The 13,659-nt window shown below is 36.9% G+C and overlaps 3 protein-coding genes across 3 annotated transcripts; 1 reads left to right on the top strand and 2 right to left on the bottom strand.

Annotated features, from left to right (window-relative positions):
• Positions 1-758: 758 nt before the first annotated feature.
• On the top strand, positions 759-3,717 carry LOC111510363 (mitochondrial import inner membrane translocase subunit Tim21). The gene is made up of 2 exons (XM_023166268.2): positions 759-1,403; positions 1,687-3,717. Exons 1-2 carry the CDS (start codon positions 894-896, stop codon positions 1,822-1,824), a joined length of 648 nt encoding a protein of 215 aa, XP_023022036.2. The 5' UTR covers positions 759-893; the 3' UTR covers positions 1,825-3,717.
• LOC111510362 (transmembrane protein 231) lies at positions 3,275-8,770 on the bottom strand. Its single transcript, XM_074173352.1, has 5 exons — positions 8,500-8,770; positions 6,715-6,881; positions 6,054-6,179; positions 3,747-3,987; positions 3,275-3,683 (listed from the first exon to the last, which is right to left on the bottom strand). Exons 1-5 carry the CDS (start codon positions 8,636-8,638, stop codon positions 3,424-3,426), a joined length of 933 nt encoding a protein of 310 aa, XP_074029453.1. The 5' UTR covers positions 8,639-8,770; the 3' UTR covers positions 3,275-3,423.
• Positions 8,771-12,825: 4,055 nt separating this feature from the next.
• Positions 12,826-13,472, bottom strand: LOC141481600 (uncharacterized). Its single transcript, XM_074173353.1, has one exon. The coding sequence runs from the start codon at positions 13,434-13,436 to the stop codon at positions 12,846-12,848; it is 591 nt and encodes a 196-aa protein (XP_074029454.1). The 5' UTR covers positions 13,437-13,472; the 3' UTR covers positions 12,826-12,845.
• Between the last annotated feature and the right edge of the window lie 187 nt (positions 13,473-13,659).

The raw sequence follows: 13,659 nt of genomic DNA, 5'->3' as shown, positions 1-13,659 counted from the left end.
TCACAATTTGTTTTCCCCACGTAGTCACAAAAGTACGTCACCAGGACATCTTATTGATATATCAAAGTGATATTGTAATACTACAAAAATGGTCATTCTAAAAAGAAAAAGAAACATTTTGTAGTTTTCCTAAAACAAAATATAATCATCTTTGTCATCCTCGAGTTTTATAGCATCATTTTGCAACTTTTCTTATGATTGGTCTTCTAAAACTACCACACATATAAACATTTCACAAGAGCGTCACATCTGCACTCAAACTTGATATGCATATAATAAGTCGTTTCCAAAGATAATGGACTTGAACGCATTAGAAATTAACGGTATTCGCATTTACTATTTTCGTATAGTTTTGTCTCATACTCTTGCGTCTGAGTTTTCCCCTCTTGCTTATATTATGTCAATTGCATTAGAAGTTTCTGCCACGAATATTTTGGATCAAATTTTTAACAAACTCCGAAAAAAAATGCAAAATTCGAAATAATGATGCCGCCCTACCTAATTTAGTATGAGTGCTCAGCACGAGATTTGTCGTGAAACTTTATTGCACTTATCTTGATATGTAGACGAAAGATTTCCCAGTGACGTCATTAACATATGTTTTGACGAAAATAGTACCTTCGAATATAGATTTCTATATATATAAAGATAGTACATACGATAATTCTCTTATATTCGTACGTCAATAAACGGTAATTTCCCCCGATAAAACGGTAATCGCTCAAAACTTTCCTGGCAACACTGCAATGACGACACAAGTCATCTAATAATTATATTTCTTAGGTTAAGGCACAGTTAAGGAAAATTATTTTCAAAAAGAGATTTACATCCAATACCTTTAGATTTAGGATATGTGCACATATTTTTATTTTTAGTAACATAGTAACAAAATTATGTTTCCTTTTAATTTTGTCCATCCTATTCTACGGAAGTATCAGATTACAAAATTTACCCCAATAATATATAAACATGTAGTGAAGAGGCATAAAACCACAAAAAAAAATGAACTGACGACATCAAGCACAACAGAGGTAGACACAAACGTCAAACCATTGGGCGAAAAAGTGAAAGAAACCACAAAAACAGTATCGTACTTAGGAGTAATCCTACTGGGAGTCGGAGTAACAGGTTCCCTGTTCTACGCCATTTTTAGCGAACTCTTCTCGAGCAATAGCCCAAACAATATCTACTCAAAGGCTGTGAAAAAATGTATTTCCGATCATCGGATAGAAGATAAGCTGGGATATCCAATCACCGCTTACGGCGAAGAAACTAGAAGAGGTCGAAGGCAGCACGTTTCGCATTTGATCTACGCAGGCAGGGATGGCAGGAAGCATATGAGAATGAAATTTCACTTGAAAGGATCTTTTCATACCGGTACCGTACATTTGGATATGGTTGAGGTGAGATATTAAGGAGTCATATTTTTTTGAAACGTCATTGTTTTTGCCAGGTTCAAAAATAATGTATTATCCTCTAATCGTAACTGACTTGCACTCCCACTTCAATAGTATTCTCTAGTTTTACAGAAATGTGCAATCAGATATATTTATTGTTTTCTTCAAAAGTTTTCCATTTTCCATACATTGATGAAAAGTGGAAAGCCAAAAAGTTTATCCCCAAAAATTATTCTTTTCAAACAAATACAAAATATTCTAGTCTGTAAGTCAATGTATTATTTTTCAGAATGACGCTGGTAACTATGAATATAGATATTTATTTGTCGAAGTCGATGATATGTTGCGGAATACCATTATGGTTGAAGACAACAGGAAAAATGATCATACTGCCACTAGTTTGGCAATAGAAGATTACAAGTATTGAATGTGAGGTTCAATTTTTTGAACAATCCAGTTATTTTTATTTATTAATGGTTATTGAAAGAAGACAAAGAAAAATCCTAATTGCTATTTTGCAAAACAGTTGGATTTCAAAATCAGAAATAAAAAAAATTACAAACTGTTTTGTAAATTATACCCTTTAAATAAAAAAAAATACGTTTTCCTGGCATTTATGAGCTTTACCTCCCTAAAATTAAAATCTTCCAAAAGTAAATGAAATATGTAGGGAACATTTTAAATTTGTTGAGAAATTATACTACGTTTGAATGAAATTTACATAAGTGTACACAAAGTACACTACATGTTGAGAATTTCATTTGCCATAAAATTGTCTAAATTATGTTTCATTTTTTTCTTACTTTGAAAAACAAACATTCATGAATTCTAAATAAAAATATACTTTTTTTGGTGTTGTTTTGTTAAAACATCAACTCATTTTTCCCTAAATTTAAATGACGGTTTTTGCCTACACAGTACACTGGATGTTAAGAATTTTACTTGCTATGAAATTCACTAAATTTTGCTTTCTTCTTTTCTCAATTCAAAACACAAACATTTATACACTCTAAATGAAAATATGCTTTTTTTTGGTGTTGTTTTGTTAAAACACAGTCTACTGAAGAGAAGCAGTACAAGCTACTCGTCGTCGTGTATCACGACGGTAACGAGGCAAGCAATGGACACTACTTAACCGATTCTTTCCACGTCGGCTACAGCTGATTCTTCGGTCAAAATCGTACAGGAAGAACACGTGCTGAAGCCCAAAGGAACGGAGTTCCTTATTTGTTGCTCTACAGGCGCAGCGATACGATCCTACCTGAATAACGCCCCTCTGGGGGGACGAGCTTGCTCAGCATCTGGCATCGGACGGAATTTCTTGGTCGAGTTGAAACTGAACTCGACTTTTTGTTGGTTTTGGTGTATTTTTTTACCGTGATTCTTTTGTAATGTAACTTTTATTTGATTTCACTATAGACAATAAATCAAATCTGAAATAAAGAAAACATTATACAAGCGATTTCTTACAGTTTTTCTCCAGTTGGGATCTGTCTTTAGAATTTTGGCATAGGTGACCAATCTCTTGTCAAAATATTACCTGCCAATTTAGATTTTTTCTATTTTTCGATGTTTTTATATAAGTAAACTTCTGAACACCCCGTGAATGCAAAAGCCGTCATTTAATTTCAAAAACGTCTAATTGATGACGTATCACTAATGAGTTGGATAAATCCTTTTTTTTCTGGTCGAATTTGGTAATTTTTCTCTCGTATTTGATTCGTCTTTTCTTTCAGGGGAGTGACTAAATGCCAGGAATAACTCCCCCAAATAACATTGAGACAGCGTTTAAAAGATGACTTGATTTTAACACCCTCTTTTATTAATTTAAAGAAAAAATCTTGTTTTGACTTGTTACAAGTGTATATCTTCTTCAATCTCTTCTACAATTTCCTTCTAAACTTTATTGAAGGAGTTTTTGCCGTTGAAAGTTAAAAATTTATAAAATTGTTCAAAAATTGAAAAAATTGGGTTCTTGGGTTCAATAATAGCACCTTAATTTTGATATATCGAATTTACTTTCGTGTCATATATTTTTCTTCAACGGAGAATCTTCATAGTAGAAGACTAGCCTGTTTCTAAAGAAATAACTCTTTATTTTTAATAAACCCCAAGCAATGATGGTGTAGACTGCAGAATATTGTACCCAAGCTGCCTTTATTATCTGCCAGAATCCTGGTTTATAGTAAATCCTTTGTTGGGGATATCGAACTGATAGTTTTAGGTTAAACACTCTATTGTTTTCGCTCCTTACGTTTGTATATACGTTCGTTAAATGTGTTGTAACTGGAACAGAGAAAAAAAAACAATTTGAATTTTATTGTTGTTATTTAAGTTGGACCTACTCACTATTTCTTTCTAGGTATTTTTCTATTATATTATCTATTTCGAAATTCTTAGTTTCCTTGCCATCATCATCAACGTCAATGATGGATTCATTGTAAATATTGTTGATCGTATTTATATCACAGTATATTGGATTTGTTTGGTGAACCATCAAATCCGCCAAGATTTGGAAGTGGGTTCCACCGCTTTGATGAAAGTAATGTTGGTAAATAATGGCAGATTGCATATGAAGTGGACAGATATCCTGAAATAACATCACGTCGTTCAAAATTATAATGAGATACATGATATCAAACAAGGAAATTGAAAAGATAATAATTACTAATAATTATGTATTCACTAGTAATTATAATACATAAATATGAAGTATGCAGGGTACATTATACTTTGATGAATAACCTGATACTTCCACTGAGGCTGAAACCCTGCCTTGCCTTGCCTCTCAAGTGAACCTACGAATTTATAGGTACTTACATATGGCAGATACCCGACGGAAAAACAACAACTAATCCAGCTAATGCCGCGCAGAAAGCTGAAGTGAAACCATCAGGCACTTGTGTAACGTCTTATAATTAGAAGATTCGTCGCAAGTATTTTCCTATATATGAAAAGCTGTAACTAATTTCATTTAGTCGGAACTACTACCGATAGACCGGTTTCGATAACAGATTTTCATGAGTTTCTGCGCAATCAAAAACTCGCCGATTCCTGGAACTGAATGGACTGCTTGATGGAAGGCAGTTACAAATCTCTACGGATGGCTTCACTCCGCATGAACCAAGGAGCATTCACAATCATCCTTATTAACTTGCTTTGCAATCTCTCCAGAATGGAGATATTAGACGGAGCCGCTTGTCCCCAGACGCCTGAAGCATACATGATGACAGGCTTGAACATCGTGTTATAGATGGTAATTTTATACTTGTGACCCATTTTGGATCTTCTGTTGATCAGAGGGTACCGACTGGCTATCCGGCCCTCGATCCTTGTTTCAACTGATATAATGTGCGGGTTCCAGGTGAGCCTGCGGTCTATTAGAAGGCCGAGGAACTTTACCCGCGCTTGCCAGTTGATCTCCCTTCCAGAGACCCTCACTTTCCTAGCCGGAGAAGATATCGTTCTTCCCATGGCTATCGCCTGAGTTTTTGTTGGGTTCACTATATGTAACGCACGTTGCATATAGACGATCCCGAGCTTTCGACCCATGGAAGATGAGAGGAGAGCCGAGTCATCGGCGTAGAGAGACACCTTTACACGCTGGGACATCGGGAGGTCGCTGGTGTAGAGCGAGTATAACGTGGGAGAGAGCACAGTTCCCTGTGACACCCCAGCAAGGATCTCTCTGTTGTCAGACAGGGAGCCCTCTACTCTGACCTGAAAATTTCTGTGTTTCAGGAAGGACCCGATCCACCGAATCAATCCCCGAGACAGGTCGAACGCGTCTAATTTGTGTAGAGGGCCTTCGTGCCAAACACGGTCGAAGGCCTTCGAGATGTCCAAAAGGACTACGAGAACTTTACGATTGTGGTTTAGCTCTTGGAGGGTATTTTCGACCAGTCTCAGGGCCTGTAACTCGGTAGAGTGGTCTCTCCTGACTCCGAATTGTTCGTTAGGCACAACATTTCGGTCCTCGACTTCTTCGTTGAGCCTTTGCAGAACGACTCTGTCAGCCAGCTTACCCGCCGACGAAAGCAGACTAATCGGGCGGTAGTTCTGTGGGAACAGCGGGTTCTGACCCTGTTTTGGGATCATGACGACGATCGCATGCTTCCACCTTCTGGGAAAGTGCCTGAGGGCCAATGAACTGTTTATACTGTTCAAGAGGTTCTCAACGCTGTTGTCTGGGAGCCTCTTCAATAACTTGTTGGTTATTGAGTCAACCGCCGGAGCTTTCTTGGCCTTTGCGGCCCTGATGTAACCCTTCAGTTCTTCCACAGAAGCTGGACGGATGTTATCTTCCATGAGGATACGGTGAATCCGGTCTTCTAACAGTATATGACGTTCAATCGTGTCTGCAAAGGCTAACGCTTAGTCGGCGGGGGCCGAACAAACAAAATTAATTCCAATTAGTCATAAGCTCTATCTGCAGTTGATTAAGTAGGATGTACCACTGCGCCACCTGCAGACAGAGTCCGGAAGCAACTCTACAAACATACTCCGTAGTGAGAGCTAGTTAGAGACAAAGTCGTAGGTTCACAAGAGAGGCCAGGGGTGTGGTGTTTTTCAACTGAACTTGAGAATTTAAGGACTATATTACTTCAACAAAAATTATTCATGTTTAAAAATGAGCGTATATAGTTTTATACTCACATTTAGTTGGTATTTCAATGGAAGAATAAGATTTATTGAATTGATTTTATATTTGAAAAAATTCATACGAAAATTGACGATAATTTTGTCTATTTTCCCATCTAGATCGTCGTCCACTTCCCTGAGCTGAAAAAATAAATACAGAAAATGACTTATATTTTGATCCATCCAATTTTGTATATCATGACAGTCTATATATATATATATATATATATATATATATATATATATATATATATGATCTATTCGTTATTGGACCCTTTTGAACATATTTCCGTGTGTCTTCAAAGTTCTGGTGGTCTGCCAGTTCAAATTACAGAGCTGTCAGAGTACTATAGGGGTTTGGAAAGTTGAATATTTTTTACCTGGACAACGAAGATAATAATAATAATGGAAACAAGTAGTTATGAAAAAAAATCTTATCATATGTTTTGGTCGAGGGGACGTTGAGTGTGTAGATTTTGAAAAAAACGGAATAGTGCCAATTAACTATCGTTGTTGACGGATTCTTCACTATTCTACTCCAAATCGGCGAAATTATTTTGGGTCATATTATTTTTTGGAGATCGCCGGATTTTCTTTGATAGGATTAGTATATATGATATATTAGTACTCAAATATGCTTGTAAACTTGATATGTGACCATCATTTTTCTTCATACCTTTATGAGAGAACAAAAGTCTAGATGGTTCAGATGCCGCTTGTAGAAAGGATACGTACTGCAGACTATGGGATTACTCGAATTGTCATTTGTTGCAACCAGCAAATAATCTCCCAAAAGATTCACTCTAGGTTGTTCAAAAAACACGTCGGTCTTCAACCAAAATCCTGCAATAAATCAAAAGGGCATAGTGGCAAAAATATATAGTGTGTCCCAGGAGGTGTGACGAACAACTACACAATTTCAATTTTAGATTGTAGGGTTAAGTTCTACTTCGTGACAATTGAATTTCGAAAATATTTTGTTTTTGAAAAACAAGTCGGCCTTGACAGTGAAGCGGAAACCATTTTCTTTTCAGGTAGTGTATCCTTTTTGTTCACGATATGTTTATTTATTTATTCATTTCATACACTATTCTACAGGATGAACCCAATTACAGAATAGGGAGTAACAGTGGCATTTACAAATATGTACTTACATAATATAATTTGTGAATCTATATCAAATAACAATTAAAAACAGAACTGTCAGTTAGCTAAGAAATGTCTTTTGATTTGTATAATCTGGCAGTTGAATATATCTAGGACGTGACTAACAGAATTAGAGGTATCGCACATTGTATAAATTGAAGATTTTTTCATTATATTTGTACGCGGAGTGTTGAGATAAAATGTGATACTATTCCTAGATGACCATCTAGGAACCCAAAAATGCAACATATGTAACAGTTGAGAGCAGATGATGATATTGTTTATGACCTTGGATAAAAAAAGAAATTAATAATATTTACCCCCTTACCTCGAGGCTACAAAAATTGTAGCCTCGTAACACCTAGATCAGTGAGTGTGTCAGGATGCTCCAGAACTTGATTGTTTATGACATAGTTGTGTGAAGTCATATTCGTTTTCAGTGAGTAAGACATTACATTTGGATATGTTGAGAGATAGATTATTCTTCCGACACCATGTAGCAACGCGATTTAAATTCTGGGCGAGACGTTCGCAATCATTAGAACATGTTATATTGTGATAGAGTTTCAAGTCATCTGCGTATGAAAGGAAATTGACATAAATCTCAGCTCCGATATCATTAATGAACATATTGAACAGTAGGGGTCCTAGGTTTGATCCTTGTGGTACACCAGATGTGGCTATATATTCGGTAGACTTGAGGCCATTGAGTTGGACGTATTGCTTACGGTTGAGAATAAAAATTATGGCTCTGTAAAAAATTCAGGAAGATTTAGCTTTAGGTGGAACATAATAACTAACAAATTCATGACGGATAATGTTGAAAGGTGCTTTAAATAAATAGTTTGCAGGGCATACAGCTGTGAATTTAATTTATAAATCAATACAATTCATTTTGTTTAATCTAAATAATAATCAAAGTAGTTGAATTATCCTGGAATTTTGATAGGCCCATAAGTTACCTTTAAAAATTTGAAAATACTCTAGAAATTCTTTCGCCACCAAGCAAAGCTTAACCCCACAATCTTAAAAAATATAATTCAAAATTGTTTGGTCCATCACACTCATGTTAAATCTATCTTGGGACACTCTGTATATCTAGCGACTGTCACAAATTATAAAACAAGTTTGGATAATCATTTCTTGATAGGGTTGACCAAAAATTTCGGGAAAAAAGAGGCCTTCTATAAAGAAAGAGCTGTAGTTATGTCTGATCCGTGTAATTTCCCATTGGACGATGTTAGAACTCCAGTTGTTACAACAACTGTTGTTCTAAAGTAGTGTTAACGTGGTCATCCTAAACATCTCCACTTACCTCCGCTCTTATATGCGAAAATGAAAGGCAGCGTGTACGTCAAAACTCCACAGAGAAACGTCAGAAATGTCGCTTTCGATAATAGTGTACTTTTATATCTCACTTTGATATTTCTTTTGTACACTTCCAACACAACCATTTCATATTTTTAGTGCTTCAGGTTTTTCACAAGTTGTGTCTAGATTTTCTACTGTTCCTCGTTAACAACAAAAGCGGTTTTTACTTATGTTTGTACTGGAAATGGTTGCTAAGCAACGACGAGGAAAGAGACAGTAAACACGAAAGGTAATATCCCGAAGATAGGAAGAAAGGTTTATCAGTTTTTTTACTTGAAATGTTATACTATTAGATAATGCACTATTAGCGGCGAATAATCATTATTCACTAACTTCCATCATATATATGTGCTGAGTTCAACTCAAATGACGCAGCTAGACAGTGTCAAGTTGGCACTTCGATTTTTGATGTTGTCTACGTTTTGGAATAAACTGATATTAGGTAAGTTGAAGATTTCAACGAAATACGCGCGATAGATTTTGATTCTTGTACCATCTATCAACACCTGTACAAAGTTGGGTTGATCTTATTTTTCACCTCGAAAGTTTTTGGCAAAACAAAAGCAAATGGAGAAACACCAGTGTTTCTATGCGTATTTATCTCAACCATTGATATAACGATTTTTACACATTGTATTCGTAAGTCTCGGCTGTTATCTTGGATACAAGTTAATTACTTCAAGTAAAACGTCAAGTTTTGAATGCAAGATAATATGAACCTTTTTCCTGAAATACGAAAAATCACTCACTAGCAGCGCTAGTAGTTCGGTAGGGACAAACACTGCCTAATCCTCATATAAACAAATGGTAAAGTACAATTAAAAAACAGAAGAAGATGTTCATGTAGCAAAACTAAAATTTGCAACTGTAAAGGATAACAATGTAACATTACAACGTTGGCTTGCATGCCGTAATTTAAAAGTAATTGGAAAAAAAGTGAATTCATAGACATATTAGTATACAGACTCTAGTAAAAGAGTAGCGGTAGATTCAAACTGTAATAAATAAAATTAAAAATAATTTATTTTCGAGTGAAATATGAATCAAATATAGATGGTAATGAAATAGATTTAATTGAATATAATAAATGAATATGATTTAATAAACGATTGAGGTTTATATCTCATTCTAATCAATGGTAATCAATTATGAAAAATTTACTATTCATTTCATGTTTAGAGCATACATATGAAAATTTATTTATTTTTTGCACTGTCAAATCCACTCTTCTCGAAGCATATGTATCCATTTCTTACATCTAACCTCATTAATATGAGGTTTTATAAATGGTATTAAAACACGTTTTCTTCCGGATATCAATTATCCGACTTATAATTCGCTGTACTATTCTCAGGAAAAAGGTTCAATGAGCCTTTATGGATAGTCTACATACAAAGGTAATACCGTAACTTTATTCCAAAGTATCGCCATCTGTATTGGACAAATGGTACCAAAGAGGAAATTGACATTTGTCACTGTTAATATGGCATATGATATTACTGAACGTTCTTTGTTTACATATTACTGAATATAATGTCACGCCACATGCCACGCTGCCTGGTTAAATGAAGTTAGGACTGAATATGGTGTTTTCTTCTTGTACACCTCTTTTACACCTACAAATATAGTAGATAATTTGAGAAATATGCTACAAAGAACAAAAAAGAAATTTTAGAGAATGAAACTGTAATGTCTTCAACTCTGTCAGGAGTAAAACTGTAGAAATTGCGTCGTTGAATTTATTGACAGAGAAAAAAAAAGTATGAGGCGACGTATGAGTCTAGTAAAAAAAACTAAACTCGTAACGAACTCTGTAGTGTCGGACAATTTGATACTTCGAGTCATCTAAAGGAACAATTCGTTCAGGCCAGTCTTCACTTACCCACACAATAGGTTAATGGACTGACACCTATCAGAAAACAAATACTCCCTTGGCTAAAACCACGAAAGGCTTTGGATTATATCCGACAGGTGTCAGTGCAGGATTCTTCACAGAAGAAATTCCTGCATATGCTTTTGGCAATACAACTACCGGAATCAATTATTGGACCGGGCACATTCGCAGAACGGTTTCGGGCTACATGGCCCCTCGTCAGTGCAAGGTAGTGTCCTACATCAACATGAAGTCGATGATTTCCCAGAGACATTGTCGAATCCCTTAAATAAGCAACGATTCACTAAAATATGAATACAGTTCTGCCTGGACTAATATTGACATCTTACTGACTATTTTTATGTATTTTTTTGTAACCCAGGGCCATTTCTGCTCTACCCAATATTTTTATGATGCTACGTCGCGTAATGATGTTTTATTGCATTCTCAACTGGTTAACATTTTTCATTTATTTCGTAACCTCGCACAGGTTTGGACTATTACATAATCTCTACAAAATATACTTATTTTCACTTAAGCACGCTGTGCACATATACGGATATTGAAATTTTTAATGTTTTATTTATCAGTACCTACGATAAAAGTTGCAACTTGTAATAATAGCCCGGGATTCTTATTTTGAATTGCTTTTAAACATATTCTACTTTGGGAACCAGACAATATTTGCGAAATTTAACGTACTATTACCCAAAGGCGCATGCAGGACGCCTCGACAAGGAGGGGCGGTTCTTGAAGGACTATGTACTAACCACATGATTTATTTATTTTAGATAATCCAGGGCTTCTTATGGCGATGATACAATAATTTGTGTATAGTTAAAACCCTAAAGAAATCTGTGCACAATAAATACGAGAGATGAAACCTAACCTCAATAAAGTCAGTTTATCATTGAATTTATACATCAACCAAAATAATACCGGTTCATAATCTACAAAATATCAGGTAAATCCTCACATCAAAGTGATCTTCACAAAAATAAAGCTGAGTACTGGGCACTTGTTTCGTGTTGTTTTTTTCGGCCGGGACAACACAAATAACTTGTTCGGAGTTCCTATTGATGTATCAGTAGACTGGGACCGCACACCACCGATTCATATTTGAACCGTCTGAGTATCACGACCAAACTGACCAATAGTCTTCAATTCATTCAGGTTGGAGCCCACCTCCCTTTTACACAGTCTCTCCAGAATGGAGATATTAGACGGAGCCGCTTATGCCCAGACGCCTGAAGCATACATGATGACAGGCTTGAACATCGTATTATAGATGGTAATCTTGTTCTTAAGACTCATTTTAGATCTTCTGTTGACGGATTCTGTGGACGGATGTCGTCGTCGTCATCTTCCCTGAGGATTCGGTGAACCCAGTCTTCCAACAGCATATCGCGGTCGATGTCGTCGTCGTCAACGTTAAGCTGAAACTGACGTTCCATCGTGTCAGCAAAGGCCAACGCTTTATCGGCGGGGGAGTAGCACACTCCGCGCTCTCCGTGAATGGGTGAGAGAGCAGTCTTCTTCCCCTTGAGCCTGCGAGTGACTCGCCAAAGCTCGTCACTCCCAGGTTCGAAGGATTCGAAAAGCTCTTCCAACCTTTCGTTTCGATGATCAACGATGGCCTGCTTGACTTGGTTGGCCATCCTATTTGCCGCAATAATATCCCCTGGGAAAAGGGTTCGCTGGTAGAGCCTTCTCAGGCGATTTCTCTCTCGTATCAAGGCTTTGATACGAGGGGGAAACCCATTTTAGCTCCTCAGCGGACACTCCTCCCTGGAGGTGACCGCTATATAATTCCAGCTAGACATAAACTGTTTCTGCAGTTGATTCAGTGGAATATCCCACTAATTTGACAGATATAGCTTCAACAAGATGGCCGTCATCAACTGTCAAGGTGCGAAAGTCCCTGTTGGAAGACCATGTACGTAATTTATATGTTAATATCATCTGGTCCTTCAGAATTTGTTCTGCTACTATTATACCGATACTAGAAAATTGTGCCCTGGAACAAACCCCTGTTCCCTGTTGCTACATGGGGTGCCTCTAACTATTCACCATTGTTTCACGTTATCCTCTATAGTTAAATCCAACATGGACCACTTCAAAAACAACCCAAATTCACCATTCAAGCATACGTTTGTAGACGCGATGACATCTCCCCTAGCGAAAACGCCATCTATGGGATCAACAAAAGACTGAATCCTCGAATATCAAAGATGAACGAGGCAGCCCGAGGCGATCAGCTGTAAAACCGAGTATCGAAGTCGACTGTCGAAAGAGACTCGTCCGTCTTTCACTGCAAAGCAGCTAGATCGCTTAGGAGATCCTCAATCATCTTCATTAGGTACCTATTTTAATCATCAAATAAGAGACATGCCAGCATTTTGATTCATTTCAGTATATTACGACGAAGTAAATCCATAAAAATGGTCAACAGTGCCAACATTTTCACTGTCATCTCCTCTGTTTTCCGATATACCGCTGTCTGCCTCGCTTTGAACATTCCACTGAGACACTATCTTTTTCAGAGGCTTCAAAGCGGTCAGACTCTGGCTTATCTTGTCCAGCTCCGAACTGCAATCGTCACTAATATCATTGAGCCACTGCTTGTAACCGTTCTCTCTAAGAATTTTTTTGAGATTGTCGCTGGTTTGGCTGAAGAACAAGAAGTCCTTGAACACCTCCAGTTTCCTCTTGTACTCGTCTTCTTTCAAGGCTGTCAGGCTATGCAAGGACTCTCGCCTTTCTTTCAGTTGCTTCTCCAGTTTCACCGTTTCGTTGAGTTCTTGGAGCCAAAGTGTTTTCTCCAACGATATTTTACTCTTGATGGTGTCTGTGATGGCTTTCAGCGAGATGACTCTTTCGTTCAGATTGTTATGGCGGTTCTGAATTTCTTGAAGGAGATCTTCAGTGGCCTCTGGTTCATCCTGGATTTCCAAGGATAATGGGAATGGTTCAGCTGAGTCTGTCATACTTTCGCCCCATTTGTACATCAAATTCAAAGTGTCAATTTTGACATAGATGTGATGGCATAGTATACCAGGTGGACCAACTGAAACGAATTGAGCATTCTATATTATTGAAAGGTACAAACGGATCCTCTGCACACCAGAAACGCAATACTTACGTATTTTGATGCGCTCTCCCTCATTTACAAAGTTACGGCCCTTCAAAGTTCTGGAAAGGGCAACTTTTCAGCCTTCTTTTTCAAAAAAT

This window comes from Leptinotarsa decemlineata, unplaced genomic scaffold (genome assembly GCF_025532065.1).
Source record: "Leptinotarsa decemlineata unplaced genomic scaffold, Ldec_3_MD MMD2_tig00000232_RagTag_RagTag, whole genome shotgun sequence".
NCBI lineage: Eukaryota > Metazoa > Arthropoda > Insecta > Coleoptera > Chrysomelidae > Leptinotarsa > Leptinotarsa decemlineata.
The sequence above is the reverse complement of the archived record's forward strand: the minus strand, read 5'-3'. Positions and strand labels throughout refer to the sequence as shown.

Excerpts from the sequence above, each read along its gene's own strand:
- LOC111510363 (XM_023166268.2), top strand. The coding sequence starts at position 894 with ATGTTTCCTTTTAATTTTGTCCATCCTATTCTACGGAAGTATCAGATT. Across the intron at positions 1,404-1,686 it reads TACATTTGGATATGGTTGAG|AATGACGCTGGTAACTATGA; the intron begins GTGAGATATTAA and ends ATTATTTTTCAG.
- LOC111510362 (XM_074173352.1), bottom strand. The coding sequence starts at position 8,638 with ATGGTTGTGTTGGAAGTGTACAAAAGAAATATCAAAGTGAGATATAAA. Across the intron at positions 6,882-8,499 it reads TTTCGCATATAAGAGCGGAG|GATTTTGGTTGAAGACCGAC; the intron begins GTAAGTGGAGAT and ends GATTTATTGCAG. Across the intron at positions 3,684-3,746 it reads AAAATACCTAGAAAGAAATA|TTACAACACATTTAACGAAC; the intron begins GTGAGTAGGTCC and ends TCTCTGTTCCAG.
- LOC141481600 (XM_074173353.1), bottom strand. The coding sequence starts at position 13,436 with ATGTACAAATGGGGCGAAAGTATGACAGACTCAGCTGAACCATTCCCA.